Source organism: Palaemon carinicauda, chromosome 30 (assembly GCF_036898095.1).
Source record: "Palaemon carinicauda isolate YSFRI2023 chromosome 30, ASM3689809v2, whole genome shotgun sequence".
NCBI lineage: Eukaryota > Metazoa > Arthropoda > Malacostraca > Decapoda > Palaemonidae > Palaemon > Palaemon carinicauda.
Window position 1 is genome coordinate 98,058,819 of NC_090754.1, and position 22,769 is coordinate 98,081,587.

Here is a 22,769-nt window from a genome sequence, read left to right on the forward strand (position 1 = left end):
AGCTACAAACCTAGTGGGGAAAGCAGGATGCCATAAGTCTAAAGGCTCCAACTGGGAAAAATATAATATTTTAAGAACTGCAACATTAAATTGAGTCTTTCATTTATAAACTATAAAAACTTAAAAAATCCGAGTATTATTATTACTAGCTAAGCTACAACCCTTGTTGGAAAAGCAAGATGCTATAAGCCCAAGGGCTCCAACAGGGAAAAATACCCCGGTGAGGAAAGGAAATAAGGATATAAACAAACTATATAAGTTGTAATGAAAAAAAATATTTTACAAACATTAACATTAAAACAGATATTTGATACATGAACTATAAAAGGACTTATGTAAGCCTGTTCAACATAAAAACATTTGCTGCGAGTTTGAACTTTTGAAGTTCTACAGATTCAACTACTCAACTACCTGATTAGGAAGATACCCTAAAGCAAGAGAACTCTCAACCCAAGACAATGGAAGACCAAGGTACAGAAGCTATGACACTACCCAAGACTACAGAACAATGGTTTGATTTTGGAATGTCCTCCTAAAGAGCTTCTTACCATAGCTACAGAGTCTATTAACCTTACCAAGAGGAAAGTAGCCATTGAACAATTGCCTTGCAATAGCTAACCTCTTGAGCAAAGAAAAATGGTTTGGTAAGCTCAGTGTTGTCAGGTGTATGAGGACAGAAGAGAAGTGTAAAGAATAGGCCAGACCATTTGGTGTATGTGTAGGTAAAGAAAAAATGAGCCATAACTAGAGAGATGGATCCAATGAAGTGCCTTCTGGCCAGTCAAAGGATCCAATAACTCCCTAGTGGAGGTATCTCAACGGGTGGCTGGTGTCCTGGCCATCTTACCGCCTATTCTCGTACATTTCCTTTTTCCTGTTCTATTCAGCTAATAGCTGACTGCACTAAGCTTCATACTTAACATTTTGTAATGTCTTTACTAATTTTTTCTTTTTTGTTCATTCCTACACGAATACAAACTTTGAGTAATTTATATGGGTAACTGCAGGTCAAGTTTTCTATGACTGGCCAATCAAAGAAAAATTGGTTTGACTGCACCATGCTTCGTTACTGGGCAACCATAGCGCATGTGCATGGAGCAAGAGGACTCTTGTTCACATTGCCTCTCCACAACACTGCTGGCCATGGAGTTTAAGAGGCTGTGCTGTTACTTCCTCTCTACGATCAAGCCTTTTGCATACAGTATATCTCGCTTACCCTTTTAATATTTAGTGCTCTTGACTGATATTTTATTCTTTAATCATGGTCACTCAAGTTACTATTCATTATCTCTGTGAGTTATGAGTAAGTGCTATATGCTAGTAAATCTCGGTATTTATGTTTTTGCCCAGGATGGAATAGCGACCATTGTGGCATACACATCCTTTTTGTCCCTCTTGTCTAGTCAAGAGATGTTCAAAGGATTCAAAGGAATCACCATGTAAGTACTGTAGGGGGGTGAACTTAATACCAATGGGAGAGATATTTTTCTAGTCGCAGGAAACTTTACTGCGTCTCCTCCCAACAGGAGTTAGAGACAAATCTCCTATGTGGCGAGAACCTCCCTTTAGTTTTCGTGCTGTGAATTCTCTGAAACTTGATTTACAATAGGTGATACCCATAATATTCAGAATAGTGTTGACTGTGCACACGAAACCTTTAGCCTGCACTTGTTAGGATTCTTACGTTGAGCCAGGCCCCAGCCATCAACCATCATTATAGAGAATGAACTTGCTGGTTCAGAGAAACATTCCCGTTGGAGGGACTCAGAGTTGAGGCAGCTTTCCCAGAGTCATGAAGCAACCGTGTTAGAGGAGGAAAGTTTGCAATCCCCAACACTAGTTCTCACGAACTAGGTTTCCCTAATAACCATGGGGGTCCTAAGCATAGGTTTCCAATACAGTCTTAAGAAGTTTTAGTGGCTTATGATAAGGGTGGTTGGACCTCATCACCTGTGTCCACACCCCAAAGCTTCCCATAACTATGCATTCCTTTTAATTTACCCTCTCCTTCCTTACCTATTGGAGTAGGGAAGCTGAGTAGGGGAAAATCAGAAACAACCATTTTCCCTGATTCAGTCAGGATCATCATTCAGCTAGATGAAGCTGTATGCGCTGCCATTTCCGTGTATGATGTCACCACCCATGCCACCTTACTGCGCGTGGGGAAATTTCTTCGTGAGCAGGACAAGTTTTACAACTCATCACAAGTTATCAGACCCATCCGCAATGACAGGTCCTATGCTAATAGTCTAATCCGTGAGAACCTTTCTTCCGCAACCCAACAAGGTTGAGACATCCTCCCTGAAAAGTCCAGGGGGTGGCCCAAACAGTGGCGTAATGGACATGAATGATAACGCATGAGATACCTGATATCTCGAGTGTACTGCACTTGTTAGAGCATAGAATAATCTACTCGAGGGACATTTCATGAACCTTGGGAAGTAAAGATGGACAAGAAACCTCCTACCCTACTTCATTAATGGAACCCCAGTCTTACTTAAGAGTCAACCTTACCAAGAAGCGTAGACGAAGCTCTTGTAGAAGATGACGTAAAGGCCTCCCAATAGAGATATCTTGCGTAATAGACCGAATCTGGGAAAGGAAGCCCATACTTCAGCCCCACATATTGAGCCTGGAAGAAGTTTCCCCAGGCTTCTCTCTCCCTCCTTATCTAGCCTCGATGTGTTTACAGCTAAAGAAAGGAAGGACGTTCAAGATGAGATAGGCAATTATTAAAATTTCTATATCATCATTGTTAACCTTACTGGGTCCCCAGCTGTGAGCACCAGCGCCAACCCAACACAGGTAAGACTTCTCAGAGCCCTTTTGTTGGTTTCAGAGACATCTTAAGTTATAAGGATTAGAAAGATCATCTACCACCTAGAGAAAATGACAGTCTCCCCTAGAGAAACCTGTCACAGAGAAAAAAACCAGGTGAGAGGATTTAGATGCAAACGCAAAATCCGGAGCTCAAGTACAGACTAGAACTCTCGAGACAAACTAAAGAGAGACTAAACCTATTTAATGTGCAGGATTCAGCCTCTGAGAATTCTCTAAAGATAACAGGTCCCCAGAGTTACCACCTCTGTCTGTGCAGAGAAATCTATTTGTTCCCTCTGGCACCTTGATTCCACTATTGGTCCCAGAGAACTTGACTAGCCTACTGTAGATCCGTCCGCCCATAAAGAGAACGTATCTCCATTCCCCTCCATTTTTTCGGGCTCAAAAATAATAAACATGGAAATAGCTGTGTCTGCGATCCAAACGGCAGGTGAAGACCGCAATTTCAATGGCTCCAACTAGTAAAGGGTGTGTACCCAGACTTACTAAGGTAAGGAGTGATTGATAAAAAGCAGGAGGAGGTAGTAATTTTGTCAAGGACCAATCTCTAAACAATAGAAATACCCTGTTCAGGATAAAGGTCTTCCTCTTTCCCAACCATGGTTAGTTTAGATACGTCTCCACTAACTATTTTGTTTAGGTTGACAGTGTAATGCTGTTAGCCCATGGTTTTAGATCTCCTTTTTCTCATGAGCATTCTCATATTGGCTGCAGGCAGGGGAGAAACTTGCTTTGTCTCCGGTTACCTCAGTATTACACTAGTAGGTGGGAATTCTTTTGGATCCCTCCCCTCTTATATTCCTATTTGGCATGACAAATTTTGAATAGTTTTTTATGCCGTTTGTTACCCCCAAAGTTTTCAGTGAGGTATCCAATGCCAAGTCTACCTCGAAGAAGATTTATAAAATACTGTACTACCTTTAGAGAAGAAGACTACAGTTTCAAATCTATACCACTGTCTAGACTCAAGATCATCACAGGAAAATTAGGTTGAGGAAATATGGGCCCTTTTATTCCCTGTGTGACTGTTGCACATAGCGAAGGTAACCCAACTGAAGAGGAAACCTCTCATTCTGGCCTCTCCAGACAGGGATCTCCTCCTATGAGTTTCAACCTGTTAGTTTATGCTCACTAGGTATACATAAACTAATAATATGCTTGGTTAGAGACGAGTGTCCGTTAAGGTACACAAGTCTACTCTGTTTCTGTGGTATTAGATGTGGTATTGGTGTTGATGCAACAGTTCCTCCTTTACTTAAACCAGACGACTCTTGTCACTCACTGTCCAAAGGAAAAGGAAACCTTTTTGGCTGATGTGTTTGACAGTAAGCAGAGTAATAAGAAACTTGATCTTCTTCATTTCTGTTTTCCTGTGGCTAAACTAACATGTTTAGCTTTTTGGTGACGTGAAACTAAAATACCTTTGATGGACCTTGAGCTTATGGAGGTGTAGACCCAAATGGTATTTTTACTTTGTTTTTCTTTTATAAAGACTGCTGATTTCATAGCTCCTAAGTTATCTATTATTTTCTGCAAGTTGGCAATAAGTGGGTTTTTTAGCACTTGTTGGAGAATTAAAAATGTTACCCCTTTATGTAAATTTGTTGGTGGTAGTTCAAGTTTAGATGATTACCACCCAATTTCTATAACACCCATATCATCTAAAGTTTTTGAACGTCTTTTGGCAAAACTTCTAAATAGGTATGCTGAAGATAATCATCTGTTCCCCAGTTTGCAATTTGGCTTATGTTAAGGCCTTAGAATATATAATACCCTACTTACTCTCTCCAATGCTAAACAGAAATCCCTTGATTGTGGTCAAGAAGTTTGTATGATTAGCCTTGATTTTAGTGCTACCTTTGACCGTTAGGAGGAGGTGGGTCTTTTCTTAGGATCATTATTGAATTTTTAACAAATAGATTGCAAAGAGGAATTGCTGATGCAAACAATAGTAAGTATAGGAATGTGATGGCTGGTGTTCCTCAGGGTATTGCTTTTGGATCATTACTTTTCAAACTATATATGCATATCATGTGATTTGGCCTAGAAAACAAGCTCGTTGCATATGCAGATGATGCTATTCTCTTTGTTTCAATTCCATCTTCTAAATGTAGATTTATGGTTGCAAAATATCTTACTAGAAATATTTCTAAAATTAGTACATGGTGCAAAATATGGGGCATGAAGTTGAACCCTAACGAAGCTCAAAGTAGGATTGTAAGTAGGTTGAGGACAGTGGCTCTTCAATATCCAGACCCAAGCATTGATAATGTTTCTTTAACTCTATACATTTCTTTTAAAATTTTAGGTTTGATTCTTGATAGCAAATTTACTTTGAGAAACACATTTGGTCTGTTTCTTCAATTACACAAAAGCTGACTTATTGAGAAAGCTTTATTATTATTGGTTATCGATCTATTCTGAAGTGTTGTAATATTTCCATTTTGCCTTATTTCAAGTATTGTTCTCCTGTCTGGTCTTCAGCTGTTGAATCTCTTCTTAATTTGTTGGAAAAGAACATGCTGTTTATTAAATCTCTTATTCCTGATCTGGATATTAATCTCTGGCATTGTGGTTCAGTTATTTCTTTATGAATGTTGCATAAGATTTTTCATAATTCTGACTAATCTTTTTATTACTCAGGTCTTTCCAGACAATACCATCCTGCTCATATCACTAGGTATGTAGTTAATTCTAAAATTCATGCCTTTGCCATCATAAAGCTCAATACTACACAGTATTCTATAAGTTTTATTCCAGCTAAAGTATGACCAAATTGTGGAATAATCTTCCTAATCAGGCAGTTGAATTGGCAGAACTTCAAAGATTCAACTTGCAGCGAATGCTCCTTTGTTGAATAGGCTGACATGTCTCTATAAATAAATGAATTGATCTATTTTAATGTTGTTACTGTTCTTGAAATATTTTAAATTAGTTGTTCATTACTTCTCTTCTAGATTATTTTTATCTTTATTTCCTTTCCTCAATTGGCTATTTTTCCCTATTGGAGCCCTTGGGCTTGTAGCATCCTGCTTTTCCAAATACTGTAGGGTTGTAGCTTAGCTAGTAATAATGATAATGATGATGGAAGTCATCTCCATTTTTTCCATCACAAGACCAGGTAGAATCACTCACTCCAGAGGGAAAGCTAAATCTTAATCAAGAGGACAAAGGGCTTGTATGTATTTGCAAAAGTAGCAAATTTTACAACTACTTTTGAGGGTGTTTTCAACTTATTATAGACAAAAATTAAGACACAAGTCTAACTTGCAAAATTTTCAAAACTAAAGAGATAGCTTAAAGCAATGGAGTTATCATCAAATTTTTCAGAAGTAAAAGAAAATTATATATTGAAAATAAAAAAATCTTAAAAATTATTTATTACTTGGCATCATAAACCTTACCTGGAGAATTCGATCAACATTTGGTAGATCCTCGAACATTATTTTAAGTGCTGATCCAGCAAAGTAACCTCTTAGCATCTTTCCAGCAACAAGTACCAAAGTGGTGTACATTCCAACAATACTGAAAAATGTTACTTCTATCAATATATTTTGTCATTAATATAATTTTTGGTGTAGAAACCAGTCAATTAATAGAAAAGAGGCTGGACTTACTCGAAGGAGTATTCTTAATTTGAAAGGTGGATAATATAATAGTGCAATTTAAAGGAAATGTGGTAATGATGATTATAACATAACCTACTTGAAACCAATAAATGAAGTGCAAAGAATTATGAGATAATCATAAATTGTCTAAAAGAATAATTTTTAATGTTTCCCGAATATGAATAATGAATTTCCCTGTAATTATAAAATGTTTAATATAATCCTGATAAAAAAAAAATTGAAGGTAAGTACAGTAATTAGATTCTGAAGCCTTTCTAGAGACTGATTCTCTTCAAAGATATCTGAATGACAAGCTTCATGTCATTAACCTCTTTTCTACTAATGATGAAAGCTTTATGTCATCAACCATTCTCCTACTAATGGCAAACTTTGACAAAAGTCAGTAAACTAATGCTGTTGCTTTTTGACTGCATTCAATGATCAACTGGTGGCTAACAATAGCAGCAAATAAAAAACCTGCAAAAATGATGGTACATAATGGCCTACCTAACCTGGCACTGAATCATATGGCCCAAATACCTTAAATACAATCCATTCCAACTTTAATACATGAAAAATATGCTTATAAGCAGAGCACAGTGCAGTTAGAGCTGAAAGACAACACAACAGTCTATAGATAAACCTATAAAGGTGCAAATCAATCAATCTCTCTCTCTCTCTCTCTCTCTCTCTCTCTCTCTCTCTCTCTCTCTCTCTCTCTCTCTCTCTCTCTCTCTCTCTCTCTCTCTCTCTCTCTCTCTCTCTCTCTCTCTCTCTCTCTCTCTCTCTCTCTCTCTCTAATATATGTATACACACACACACACACATATATATATATATATATATATATATATATATATATATATATATATATATATATATATATATATATATAGCTTGCTGAAAATTAAAATATTGACCTTTAGACTGACCAGTGACCATGGAAAACCTCAATTTTACTAATGAGTTTTTCTATGTCTATAGTCACCTGATGTTCATGATGCTTTTTCACTGTAAGCTTACTTTTACCAACATTTACCCATAAAACTAAAGAATTAAAATTCTTTTAATAGACTTCTGCCTCGAGTAAAGTAATGAGACACTAGCAGTTGATGACAACCATCGACGTCTTGTTCAAGCCGCTGATCCTTTTGTCTTTCGGTCTCAAAATTAAAACGATTTGTTAGTAATTAAGACTGAGCAGCCTGTCTCTGATAGGTCATACTCCTGTAAGATATATATATATATATATATAAAATCCCAAGTAAACTGGAATGAAATTTTGAGTCATCTTTAACATTTGAATTTGTTAGAATTTTATAAAAGTGTTGAGCCTGTTATTTCTTCAAATGAGAATACGGTTAGCTAAGCAGGAGGCCTATCATCATTGGAAGGGTAATAGATCAGATTTGACTTGGGATAACTATATTCAATTAGGAGTTGTTGCTCATAGAATTTATGCCTCAACTGCAAAGGAATACAATTTAAACCATAAAAGAAACACTTTGTTACATCCCAGGAACATAATTGATGGGCTACCCTTAAATCTGCACCCTTCTTTACTCAAACAAGATGGCTCTCTCCGCAACCCTTTTGACTTGTATTTGACAGTAAGCAGAATAATGAGAAACTTGATCTTCCTTATTCCTGTTTTCCTGAGGCTAAACTAACTAGTTTAGCTTTTTGGTGCCATGAAATTAAAACTCTTTTGCTGGACCTTGATGTTGATGGAGGTATAGACCCAAATAATATTTATATATATATACATATATATATATATATATATATATATAAAGACCACAAATTTCTTATCTCCTAAACTGTCTGTAAATTCTGCATGTTACCAAGACGAGGTTCTTTAGAGAATTGGTAATGTTATTCCATTAAGTAAATGTGTTTGTGGTAGCTCTGGCCTTGCTGATTACCACCTAATTTCCATAACTTCCATATTATGTAAGATTTGGACTTCCTTTGGCAGACCTTTTAAATAGGTATGCTAAATGTAATCATGTTTCATAGTTTACAATTTGGTTTTTGCAATGGCATTGGAGCACATGATGCCTTTCTTACATTCTCCAATGCTGTACAAAAATCCCTTGATTGTGGTCAGGAAGTTCATATGATTGGTCTTGATTTTAGTGATGCCTTTGACCATGTCAATCTTGAGTCTTTTGTATACAAACTCAAACAGTTGGGTGTTTTCTTAGCATCATTATTGAATTTCTGGGTCGACCTGTGACGCCCGGTGAAAAGGGTCCTTCTTTACACTTTTCTGATATAAATCTTCCAAATATACCAGAGAAAGATAAAAGCATGGAATGCAGAGGTTACTACCCTCGCACGAGCACCTTGTGGGTGTTGTGTATAAATCAGGGGCGTGTGAAAACCACTATTCACAGGCTGTCTTCCACTTAGATAATTCCTTCATCAAAGGGAAGGGCCGTAACAGAGGCCCTAGAAACCACACTTGGACCACGCCACCAACACCTAACACGAGCGCCCTCTAAGACATCCTTCTGTTTTGGACTTGCTCGCTTGGTCGTATTTCTTTGTGCTCTTGGTGTTTTTTCCGTTTTTGGTTCTAATTCATCATGACTGAAGCTACTACTTCACCTTTACCAATGTTAAGTACCATAGTTTGTTTTGACAGCTTTTTACAGTACCGGGCAGTTGTTCTCTTTCCAGTAGTATGGTTTTTAATTATGGATCGGCTTGGCCTTCCTCGGCGTCGGCAGCCATTGTTGTTTTGATTTGCCTCGCTGGACTTTCACGTTAATATTGCCCATTTGGTACTCTGTCATCTAGGTTCTTGGTTAAGTCACTTACGATTTTTGAACCATTATTATTATCATTATTTTTATTATTGTTTTACTATGGTATTTTTTGCTAGGAAGTCCAATTTGGACGAACGAAGAATAACGTCCTTGGCTTTATTATAGTTTAAGTACCCGCCTCGGGAAGGCGTTCGTTTATAGACTATATCTTTATATTTATTCTTTTACGCAGTCGTTATTCTTCGTTCATGGTCATTACAATTCTATTATTCTTATATCATATTATAGTGTGCTTTTGGTTCTTTATAGTGTAACCATGAGAGCGTGAGCATGGAGTTCTCGTTTTCTGTTGCTACAGTCACGAGTTACCCTTTCTCTCGTTTTCTGTCTTAATCTCGAGTAGGAGAGGTGGATTTCCCGTTTTCCGTTTTATACGCTCACGGGTTATCCCTCCCCCCTCTCCTTCTACGGGTTTATGATATTTACGTTTTATGATTTTTACGTTTTATTTTATTATGTGGTTACTGTTAATATAGCTAGCATTATTAATAGGTCCCGTTCGTGTATGAGTCATTATTTTGGGCCAGCTTTATGCCGCCACCCATAGTTCGTCCTCTCCCCGCTCCGCCTTGGGAGTAGGTTCGGAACGTTCATCCTCTCCGCCTTGAGTTCTACTCCGCCATAAGGGATACTCATTGAGTTTGGAACCTAGTCAGATATTTGGAGTGCAAAGGTGACCCCCTGCACTCGGACTCCGGCTTCGGCCTTATGCACACGAACCTTTTCATTATTAATCACAATTTCATTATTACGGACCTTTTCACCGGACCTCCGGCTTCACCGGAGATCACCCAGACGGTCAGCATTGAGGTTAACATTAACTTACCGCTGCTGTTTATAGTTACATATTACTTGGTTACAGACCTGTCACTGCATCCTCGGCTCGTCCGTGGTTCCGCAGTGTACATTAGTTTATTCTGATTTCGTTTTAATATATTAATGTGGAACTCTAGCTTTCAATTATGGAACCATGATATGCACACATAATTAATGTTATCTAGACTCTTTTGGTTGATCTGATCACTGACCAGTCTCTCAAGGAACATCCAGACTTATGTCTCCTTTCTTTTACACAAGGTCCGCTGCGCTGCCAAGGGCTGCCCCGCTGCCTTTAATGATCCCGTGGGCCACGACCTATGCCGGTCCCATGCGCATTGCGCCATATCCTTCTCTCGGGAACCGGGACAAGCCTCCTACATGGTGTGGTTCCTGGAGTCGTGCACGCTCTGCTACGAGCTGTCCTCCCTACTCCTGAACGATGATGTAAGTTGGTTCTAGTTTGTTCCTTTTTATCCTTTGGCGATGATTTAATTTGTTCTTTATATATGTATACATCGCTTATTGCGGAGAACGGTCTTCTCCTTCATCACTAATCCCCTCACCTCTTTCAGGCTGATGATGACTCTCTCCGGGCTGCAAGAGCTGCTCTCCGTCCTTGGGTGTCAGGCTTTGGAAGGAATGCTCGGTCTGGCGCACCCTATCTCCTCGACGGAGTCATGGCCTCTCGTCTGTTCCCGGGCTCTACCACTGCAGCAGTTCCGCTGGAGACAGCGGCCCCCGTTAATTGAGGCGGTGAGAGCAACCATCCCAACGGAAGAGGAAGCTTTATTGGCGGGGGACGTGTCCTCCCTAGATTTGGACGTCGAACCCATGGACGAGCAGGTAGGTGGTGCTGAGTTGGTGGACCCCCTTTTATCTCTCACTCCTTCCTCTACCTCTTCCTTCCTCGGCTTTGATAAGCCTACGGCTTCTCCTCGAGGTCCCTCCGTCCCTGTACGACCCAAGGTGAAGCCACTACGTACCTTTAAGCCTTCAGCTTTGCCATTATCTGCGTCACCGGTCCCTCAAAGAATCCTGATGTTCATATTACTCTCCATAAAACCGTGACTGCTAAAAAGACGAAGTCCGCTAAGTCCAAGGCTTCGTCAGCGGGTAGTGCTCAGGATCCCTCCTTCCCCGTCGACCTGATCAGGGATATTGTTAAAGAGCAGATACAGCAACATTCTAGGGCAAGCCAAGGAGCTATGACGGAGCTCAAAGATATGGTGGCGAATCTGATCCGTTCAGGAACTCAGATGCCTCCTCCTTCAGCCCCAGACGCGTCGAAGTTACCCCCCTTCGATAAAAACAACCCATGGAGGTTTGCCTTGCATGCTCCATATATAGATGGTACCATAACTCTGGATGGCATAGGCACCCACCCTCTAGAGAACCTAGAATTTTACCCTCAGGGACTAGAATTCCCATTCAACGGCTTCGTCCGTTTGAAAGAGCATGCCTTGGTTAGGTTAGACAAGGTACCGAAGGAAACGGTAATATTTCCTAAAGAACAGGCCCAAGCTGTCTAGGCCAGGACGATGTCTGAATGGGGGTGCGCTAACTCCAAGCTCACCCGACACAAAGGGGCCAACACCATATTTACAACTGCTCCTGCTATTACCTTACCTATTATGGATAAATTGACAGATCTCACTATTCAAGCTGTCAAAGAAGGTTCTGCCATGCCGGCTCTTAAAGAGACTGACCCCACCTCCATGCTCATCCCGAGTACCTCTACTACCTGGGACGATGCTTCCTCTACTTTCACAGTAGGGAAGTTAGACCCAGACTGCGCTTCTACTCTGTTTTCCGAGAAGTTTCCCAAATTACCGGAGAATATTCTCAGGACTGAGTTTGAGGCACGGAATAGGTTAGCTAGGTCTCTCCACTCCATTACCTCCGCGGAGTCCCTAGCCTCGCTTTATCCGACTGAGACCTTGTTCCGGGTATTCACGAAGAACCTGTCTCTGTCCTTCCAAATCGACCTACACGAGTTTTGTTCGGCTCGGGTTAGTTGCAGGAAATACGTTCTGTCTGAGGCCTCTATCAGACATGAACCGAACAGGCTGATAGCTTCCTCCTGCTGGGGTAAATCCCTCTTTCCTCAGGAGGAGGTGAACGAAGTTCTGCAGGACGCTGCGAGAGCAAACCAAAATTTGCAAGTAAGGTGGGGCCTCACTGCCAAAAGGAAGGTCGAAGCCCAAAAGCAAGCTTTCTTCAAGAAGAAGCAGAGATTTACCTCTTACAAGACGAACCGGGGTCACTACCATCAATCGTCAGTTACCCACTCGTCTTCACAGTCTCCCTCTGCTTCGACGTCTCAGCAACCGAATCCCCCTCAACAGGTGGTCTACCTCACTGCTCCCCCAGGTACACAACCCAACCCCGTTTGGATGCCCTCTCCTGCATACAACCCTAGCTATGAATCCTCAGGTTCCTTTCGTGGACACCAGAGAGGAAGCTTCAGGGGTAGAAGACAGTTCTGCCAACGAGACGGACCTAGGACAAGGGTTGCTCGGGGAGGGAAAGGACCTAGATTCACTCCCTCACAATGATGTGGTCCCGGAAGGGGAGAGACTTTACCACTTTCGAGACCATTGGACCTTCAGTCCGTGGGCTCACAGCATAATCTCCAAAGGTTTGGGTTGGAAATGGTCACAGGGTTCTCCACCTCCACCAGTGACCTTCTACCAGAAACCCACTCCCATCCTGAAAGAGTACACCACAGAGTTACTCAAGAAGAAAGCAATCAAACGGGTTCGATCACTGAAGTTCCAAGGCCGCCTGTTTACAGTTCCGAAGTAAGACTCGTCGGCATTGAGAGTGGTCCTGGACTTGTCAAAACTAAACTCTTACCTTCTCTGCGACAAGTTCCAGATGTTGACTATCTCTCAGGTACGGACCTTACTTCCCCATGGGGCCTTCACCACCTCTATCGATCTTACCGACGCCTATTATTATGTGCCAATAGCTCGAAACTTCTCTCCTTACCTAGACTTCCTCCTAGGCAGGAAAGCCTTTGCATTCAAAGTCATGCCCTTCGGTCTCAGCATTGCTCCCAGGATATTCACGAAACTGGGAGAGACAGTGTTAGAACAACTCAGGAACCAAGGGATACAGATCATTGCTTATCTGGACGATTGGCTCATTTGGGCTCGGTCGACCATGGAATGCAACAGAGCTACGACGAAAGTACTTCGATTTCTCGCCAACCTGGGATTTCAGGTCAATCTCCAAAAGTCCCGCCTGCAACCATCAGACCACTTCGAATGGTTAGGCATTCAGTGGGACCTTTCAAAGCACAAGCTATCCCTTCCTTCCAAAAAGGTAAGGGAAATAGCTTCCAAGATAAGGAATTTTCTCGAACACAAACATGTGTCCAGAAGAGCCTTAGAAAGAATCCTCGGCCTTCTCCAATTCGCTTCAGTAACAGATCTCCTATTAGAAGCCAAACTCAAAGACATCAATCGAGTTTGGAGAAAGGGAGCTACAGTACCTTTAAGAGACAAGGTCTCGAAGATCCCCTCTGTCTTGAAAATGAGACTACGCCCATGGTCCGAACCGAGGAACTTCTCCAAATCGGTTCCTCTACAATTCCCACCTCCACAAGTGACAGTTCATACAGACGCATCTCTGAGTGGATGGGGGGGGGGGGGGGGTGTTACTCCGAACATCAGATGTTTCAGGGCTCTTGGTCACCCGCCATGAAACAGTTCCATATCAATGTTCTCGAAGCCATGGCAGTGTTCTTGACCCTGAAGAGACACTCTACGCCGAGGTCGACCCACATCAGAGTAGTGTCAGACAGCACAGCCGTAGTACACTGCGTCAACAGAGGAGGATCCAAGTCACCCAACCTGAATCAGGTCCTGGTCACTATCTTTGCCTTGGCAACAGAAAAGAACTGGTTCCTGTCAGCAACTCACCTAGCAGGAGTCCAGAATGTGATAGCGGACTCACTATCCAGGACGAAACCACTGGAATCAGAATGGTCTCTAGACATAAATTCATTCCGGTGGATACTCAGGCTGGTTCCAGGCCTCCAGGTAGATCTATTCGCAACTCAGCTGAATCACAAACTTCCTTGTTATGTGACCCCAAACCTGGACCCTCAGGCTTATGCCATGGATGCATTAACCCTGGATTGGAGCCATTGGAAGAATATTTACCTATTCCCTCCAGTGAATCTTCTAATGAAAGTTTTACACAAACTACGCTCCTTCCGAGGGGCAGTGGCTTTAGTAGCACCTCACTGGCCAAAGAGCAGTTGGTTTCCTCTACTCCTCGAGTTGAAACTCCGTCCCTTCCGGATCCCATTCCCCAAACTAACCCAAGTAGTCCAAACTCAGACTGTGTCAGATTCCTCAAGGATAGCCAAAACCCTAACTTTGTGGACTTCAAGAAGTTTGCAGCTCGTAGAGACGCAAACATTGACCCGGAAAACGTCCTCTTCATCGGATCAGACAAAAGGGACTTGACAATTCGTCAGTATGATTCGGCCGTTAAGAAACTAGCAGATTTTCTAAAGAATTCAGACCATACTCGTATGTCTCCGAATATAACCATCTCTTTCTTTAGGTTCCTATTTGACAAAGGCCTAGCAGCTAGCACTATAATCACCATCAAGTCAGCTTTGAAGAAAATCTTCCTTGTTGGGTTTAACACTAACCTAGCTGATTCCTATTTCTCATCTATTCTAAAAGCGTGTGCTAAGCTTCGACCTTCGGTTCGTCCACAAAAGGTCTCTTGGTCTCTGAACGATGTCCTCAAACTTGCGTCAGACACGGACAATGAATCCTGCTCTTATATCACTCTTCTTAGGAAGACTTTATTTCTAACGGCTTTGGCCTCAGGTGCTAGAATCTCAGAACTAGCAGCTCTCTCACAAAACTCAGAAAACATAGATTTCCTCCCTTCAGGCGAAGTACTTCTTTCTCCAGACAGAGCTTTCCTAGCTAAAAATGAACATCTGCAAAATAGGTGGTCCCCTTGGAAGATTATTCCTCTTCCCCAGGATACTTCTCTGTGTCCAGTCACTCCTCTCAGGGCCTTTTTAGCTAGAACTGCCACCCGCTCGTCTTGCCCCTTGTTTATCAGGGAACAAGGAGATACTATTTCCATTCAAGGTATCAGACAACAAATCCTCTACTTCATTAAACAAGCTAATCCGGAATCATTTCCCCATGCTCATGATATCCGGTCAGTAGCTACCTCCATCAATTACTTACAGAACATGGATTTTGATGACCTTAAGAAATATACGGGTTGGAAATCTCCTATGGTTTTCAAACGCCACTATCTAAAGAACTTACAGGCCCTTAAATACCCAACGGTTGCAGCTGGGAGTCTTATCTCTCCCCATTAATCTCTTGTTCTTCCTTTCTTCCATCTCTTCTCCTCTCCCTCCTACCCGCTACTCACACCACGTCGCCACTCTCCTGGATGGTTCGTTAGCCCTAAGATATTTACCATGTTTAATTCCTATGGTTTAACTGTTATTGTATTTACCACTACTTTAATGTTTAGATATGCTTAGACATGTAAGATTGATGCCTTTTTGCGTTTGGACATTCGGATGTTTCCTTGTCTTCATATTTATTTAGCCTTACATTCACTATGTCCTTTGGCTAGTTTGTAATTTTATGTTTACTTACATTATTATATTATATTATTTTGTTACATGGTGTTTGTATTCTCCTCATTATGTTATTACTTTATTGGGCTTGGAAAACATTCTCTGGTACATTTTCACCGGGCGTCACAGGTCGACCCAGAAAAGGGATTTTGACGAAGGAAAAATCTGTTTCTGGGGAGAGACCTGTGACGCCCGGTGAAACCCTTCCCTGTTATTTTGTACGGACCCACCCTTTCCTTTCCAAGCCATATGTTCTTGCAGAAGGATGTCCTAGAGGGCGCTCCTGTTAGGTGTCGGTGGCGTGGTCCAAGTGTGGTTTCTAGGGCCTCTGTTACGGCCCTTCCCTTTGATGAAGGAATTATCTAAATGGAAGACAGCCTGTGAATAGTGGTTTTCACACGCCCCTGCTTTATACATGACACCCACAAGGTGCTCGCACGAGCATTCCATGCTTTTATCTTTCTCTGGTATATTTGGAAGATTTATATCAGAAAAGTGTAAAGAAGGACCCTTTTCACCGGGCGTCACAGGTCTCTCCCCAGAAATAGGTTTTTCCTTCGTCAAAATCCCTTTTTTGGGAGTAGGTTGGTGTTTTTTTAAGCATCATTATTGAATTTTTAGGTAATAAATTGCACATAATAGTGAGTATTGGAATGTGATATTTGGTATTCCTCAGGGTAGTGTTCTTTACCTGTTACTTTTCATACAATATACCCAGATGTGGTTTCACCTAGGAAAAAATTTGTTGCATATGCAGATAATGCTACTCTCTTTGCCTCAATTCCATCTCCTGAATGTAGATCAGGGGTTGCTGAATCCCTTAATAGAGATCTGCCTAGAATTAGTGCATGGTGCAAAATAACACTCATGAAGTTGAATAACAAAACTTGAGTGTGATTGTAAGTAGGTTGAGGAAAGTGGCTCCTCAACATCCATATTTCTGCATTGATAATGTTTAGTTATTTTCTCTAACACTTTATGCATCTTCAGCTTTAATTCTAATAACCCTCTAGTTTTAAAGATTTTAGAATGGCTTTTTATTATTGGACGGAGAGGTATAACAGTTCAATTTTCTTGGGTTCCAGCACATGTAGGTGTATCTGGGAATGAGAAGGCAGATTCACTGGCTAAGAAGGCTGCATCAGAGTTGCTGCCAAGAAGGTATCCCATTCCCTGTAATGATTTCTTACCTGACATCAAGAAATTGGTTTGCAATAAATGGCAACAGCAATGGGATAGCCTAGATGGGAATAAAATGCGAGAGGTAACAAATGTCATATCTCCATGGAGGTATAATATGATGCCCCGAAAATGAGAGACGTCTCTTTGTCGTCTCCGTATTGATCACACTCGGTTGACACTCGAGTTTCTGCTGAAGGGCCAACACCAACTGTATTGTGAAGACTGTTTAGTACCTCTAACAGTGAGGCATTTGTTGACCAAATGCCCCAATTATAACAACTTAAGGAATAGATATTTGTTTGAGGCTCGAGGTGAGGGTGGCAGGTTCATCCTTGCCAAGATTCTTGGAAATGATGTGTCCTACTATGCAAGTGGCATTTTTAGATTTATTTCAGAAGCAGGTCTTCAGAAAACTATTTAACTTTTATGACATTCAACTTTTATGATTTTAATTGAATACTCTTTTATTTCTTATTTTATTTTATTTTTTATTTTTGTATACATAAATTAAATGTTACCGGCATCAATGACCTTAGATGTCAGGATGCCTGAAAACTTTAAATCAATCAATCATGATTGTAACATAAAAATTGTAGATATAAGAACACGGAATGAAGTGCAGCAAACATTTATTTCCAGCTGCCACATGTAATATAAAACTGATAATCTAGTCCTATGGAATCATAGAAAACTGTGGTGTTACTGTATATGAGCAACTAAAATAAATAGTTTTCCCTCAATTGGTTGAAAAAAGGAAATAAATACCTATCCAAGTCAGAAAATGGTAGTGTTAGGGACCTTGCACTCTTACAAATATACAAAAAGTCTTTCTAGCAATAAAAATTTATTTCATTAAAAATCTATTTGAAACATGAAATATAGATGTTCTAGCCAAAAATGCAGTAATCTAACGACTGTTCCATAGAGCATATAGTTTTATAAAATAAGAATGTCTCAACGCTAAACAGGAACTGAATAAGAAACTTTTCTTGTGCTTGAGATAATAATCTTGTGATCTGTCTATAAACTTCCAAACTGTGAAAATAAGTTGTCTCAGTGAACATCTCGAGACAACATAGAACAATAAGAAGTATCAGAATTTACCTCAAGTAACAGTTTTGGAAAACTCACCTAAAACAAATTATTCTTCTACATCCCTGGCATATCAACTTTGTTTAATTTTTATTTTCTGGGTCGAACCTGTGACGGCCGGCGAAAAAGTCCTTCTTTGTACTTTTTCTGATATAAATCTTCCAAATATACCAGAGAAAATTAAAAGCATGGAATGCAGAGGTTACAACCCTCGCGCGAGCACCTTGTTGGTGTCGTATATCTAACAAGGGCGTTTGTAAAACACTATTCACAGGCTGTCTTCCATTTAGATAATCCCTTCATCAAAGGGGGAGGGCCGTGACAGGCCCTAGAGAATACAGTTGGGTTACCCTACCGACACCCACCACTCGCGCTCACTAGGTCATCCTTCTGTTTTGGACTAGCCAGCAAAGTTGATAAGTGTTTTGCCCAGTGTTTTTCGAAGTGATTGTCGTTAATTCAACATGACTGACGTTGATACTTCACCCTTACCAATGTTAAGTACCATAGTTTGTTTTGGCAGCTTTTGACAGTACCGGGCATTTGTTCTGTTTCCAATATGGTGGTTTTTAGTTTTGGAAGCGATTGTCTTGCCGAGGTATCGGCAGCCATTTTGGGTAATGTTCGCTTCGGTAAATATTCTAGTTAATTTTGCCCATCTGGTACTCTGTCATCTTGGTTATATCACTTACGTTTTATGGCCTTTTAGTGTTATCATTAATTTTTACTATGGTATTTATTTGCTTGCAAGTCCAATTTGGACCTACGAAGAATAGCGATTTAAAGAATAGCGAATTAAAGTTTAGCGATTTAGTCTGTTAGTTTGTTCTCGCCTCAGAGGCTATAGCACTCATGTTCACACACCTGGTGGTCAAGCCAGAAATGGGCTGGGCTGACCGACAACCAAAACATGATTGTTCCATTAGTTTCCTAGTTATATTGAAAATATATTTTTCATCCTACAGAAGCCATAAATTATTAATGCAATAATAAAGGTATAAAAGGTTGATCAAGAGCACATACTACCTCGGAGCTTGGAGGTGCAAAGAGCAGAACTAGGATGCGGAACGAATACACATGAATAAAAATAGTGAGCAGCTAAGCCGAAGTTATTAAGTTAGCTTAAATTTCTGTCTTCCCTGGATTTCTCCTTAACAAACAAAGCAAATTAGTAAAATCTTATACTAAACGTTAATTTACTTTGTTTGAACAATCAAAGCAGTTAGCCATAAGCCAGCATAACCCAAAAAATGTAGGAATGTAAATGAACAACCTTCCTCGATATACAAAATAATAAAACCCAGTCCTGTAGCTAGTGAGTTTCACAAAGCTGGGAATAATTCCTAATCACATTGTGACTTATTTGTTCCAATATGAAATATTGACACCGGTATTCATAACAATTCCAGAAGGAGACAAATTTAATTAAAATATAAAAAACTATTGAATCACAGGATAAAAATATAGACGTGCACTATAAATAGTTGGAGAGAATTTTAGTAATAGGGAGCTAGTTAGTTGCCTTTAATTGCCAGATGGGATGATGGTTCCTAGAGGGGGGGAGAGACATTATGCAAGGAGAGAAAATATGAAAATTTTATTTTGGAATAGGTGTCACTATTTAAACAGCTTCAATATACTGTAGAAGCAACATGAACATTCAGAGTTAAATAAAAATAATGGCCCATGTCTCTGTTGTATGCAGAGTTTGGAAAGAGACAAGGTCCATCAAGGACAGGGGTAGAAACACAGGCTATTAAAGTTCTGAACTTTTGAAAGTCTTTTGCCTGTTCTATTAACATTTGCATGGAAGGATTTACAGGCCTTCAAAAGGGGCTGGGTATTCAAAAAGTGAAATAGTTGTTCATCAAGTCAGTCAAGTCTTACAATAGGATATTTTTTTGTTTTAAGGATTCATGACTTGCCCTGTCATTTGGTTAGTTTAGATTAATCTGGCTTATGTTAGATTAAGCTAGCTTAAGAGATTTTAGTGGAAGCAGAAAGCCTATTTAGGACCTTGGGGCTGGCCAGACAACAGATATAGTCCACTGTTTGTATCTGCATTACTGTGATGACAAAATGAAAAAAAATCAAGTGCCATAAATAAATCCTTATTCAATTCATTGCTCCATAGAAGTAGAATAATCTAGTTAAAAACTTTTAGTCATAAACTTCAAGAAAAAAATTCTGTGCAATGGAATAGTTTAAGCAACCTTATTAAAAAAAATAACTTACCCTCCTCCTGAGATTAAACTCAGGCCTTCAGGGAATGCTTTGTCATTAAAGGTATATACTGTAAGAAAGCCACATCTTTGGCTACGGGGAGGAAGCTGCTTAAAATTGGTACAATTATTCTCTTGAACTTCCCACCATTCTTGCCTTGAAGATAGATTCCTGAAGCCACCAGACCGAAGGGTGAACTCGAGATCAACAAAGCCCTTTTCCTCTCCTGGAATTAGCATATTAATATCAATATACAAAATTGGTCAACTATTTTGCTGGTTACTTCATTAAAGGTAAAAATGTATAGCATAGAACTTGGTATTTAAAACCCTGTACTATATAACTTTAAATAAACAATGTATGGTAAAGAATTATCCAAAAGTATCAATCATTTTATCTGGTTACAACTTGGTGCCAAGTGGAATGTAGTGTAAGAGAATATTGAAAAGAGAATTTTTCAAAATAAAATATTAGCTATGTAGTTTGAAAAGATGTTCTTACCTTCTAGTTGTGTTACATATGATGCTTGACCTTTGTTGGTAACTTTCAAGAATTTTGGGAAAAGTTTTTTTAAGACTACAGGATTGCTTTTAGTATCATTTTCCCAGTTTCCTTGTAGTATCTGAATCAAGGACTCTCTAATTGGATTTCGTTTATTACCTGCAAAAATGTAAATATAAATATTACAATTATGTTTGCATATAAACTTATTTGGTTTACAACTCCCATTTGTGGTTTTCAGTATTTTGGACAATACTTCAATTGCTTAACAGACAGAAGAGTGGCAGTAGTGCTGCACAACACCACCTACATTTTCAGATTTAGGGAAGGCAACTGCCTCATTTTACATGTATTTTATAACACTTGTTATGAGGTCAATCCTGTTTTATATTTATTTTGATTTGTCACTACAAATCCATCACTTATACAGCCTGGATAGAAGTTCAGGAGGATGGTTTGAGGTCCATGTCCCAGAACACTTATCGTGACCAGCATGATATATGGGGAGATTTAGGGGACTAAGATGGGTAAGAAAACTTCGAGTTTATGATCAGTACTAAGGGTCAAACTAGAAGGGGAAGTCCTTCCAAGGATATTGTAATGCCCATGCATGAACATGACATTTACTATCTACAAGGGGTTGAATATGGTTGCCAAGAACTCCAAACTCTTTATCTCTTATAATCAAACTTTTGATTAAGTAGCCAATGACTTAATGACATAAGTTATCTAAATTCTTGCCAAGGTATTTTCATTGTAATGTATATATCCAGTTTCAATTATACAAAACTACAAATGATTGTATTTGCTAGTCTGTGTGCAGCAAGATACTGAAAGATATCAGAAAATGTACTCTTGTGTTGCTGCCTTTAGAAGTTAGTGGATGAAAACTGTAAGTCTTCCACCAAAAGAAAAACCTACTATAATGGCCTTCTCGGTCCCAGAACCGAGACATGGGTACAAAATTCTATGAATCCAATCCAATCCTTTTATATTTATCCATTTGGGATCTTCATCATACTTTAATCTATTTTTTGGGCTCAAGCCATGTCGTCCTGATGGAAGCTTCCTATAGACAGCTTTCTAAGGGATATTTGATTACAATAGATTTTTCGCTTTGCTTCGAAATCTGTTTTACAAATTAAATATAGGCTAGTGGTACCTGATACAACACACTTTTTTGGGCTCAGGTCATGTTGTCCTGATGGAAGGTTCCTATAAGTAGCTTCCTAGGGTATATTTGACTACAGTGATATTCCCAGAGAATTAACCTTTAGGTCTCCAGAATTCTTATCGCATAATATCAGGGTACGTATATCTTGATACAACACAGCAATCTTCACCCCGAATAGCGTTTTCGCTTCGAGGGGGAAAGTGGCAAAAATAGAAGGGGAGCCGTTATCAAGGTACCCTTCCTCCGATACTACCTTGAGTACTTAGATGGCACCATCGTCGCCGCCATGCTTTATTCCTTCAAGTGTAGTGCTACAAGCTTGGTGATTTTCCTTTTCGCTCTCGTGTTTACGCTCATCTCGTTGGATTTATCATGCAATCTCCAGCCTCTTCTGCCTCTGGAAAGTTGAGTATTTGATCTTTACATTGTATAGATTTGAGCTCTTGCCTCACAGTGATATTAGGTTAAATTGAGTGAGAGAGCTTTTGCCTGAACCGGAGGCGTCATGGGCGCTGTCGTTCGTTATGCACGAGTTATTTAGTTAGCCTGAACGACTTTCCCGGTATAAATAGCATGAATTTCTAATAGCTATTCAGTCTTCATTGCTAGGAGTTAATTATATTATGCCGATTGTATTCGTAATAGTTTCGGCGATTTAGGTAACCGAACCTTGCTTGTGCTAGGCTTCCTAGCCTAGGCGTTTTAGTTTACTTTCATGCATGATATAATAGACATTCCTAGTGTTATTACAATTAAGTGAAGCTATTTAGGCAGTTTATACGTGTAAGATACATCGATTGCATATAAATTTTCGTCTTCTGAGATCGTATACGAGAGTTTTGGCGATTAAGGTAGTCGAT

The 22,769-nt window shown here is 39.9% G+C and overlaps 1 protein-coding gene across 2 annotated transcripts in view; it reads right to left on the reverse strand.

Annotated features, from left to right (window-relative positions):
* Positions 1-22,769, reverse strand: part of LOC137623360 (piezo-type mechanosensitive ion channel component 1-like) — a 178,092-nt gene that overhangs the window by 5,657 nt on the left and 149,666 nt on the right. For both annotated transcript variants that reach the window (XM_068354192.1, XM_068354191.1), the window contains 3 exons: positions 20,736-20,894; positions 20,247-20,460; positions 6,246-6,366 (listed from right to left, as the gene is read on the reverse strand). In XM_068354192.1, coding sequence (XP_068210293.1) covers positions 6,246-6,366; positions 20,247-20,460; positions 20,736-20,894 — 494 coding nt within the window. The remainder of the gene's footprint in view (positions 1-6,245; positions 6,367-20,246; positions 20,461-20,735; positions 20,895-22,769) is intronic.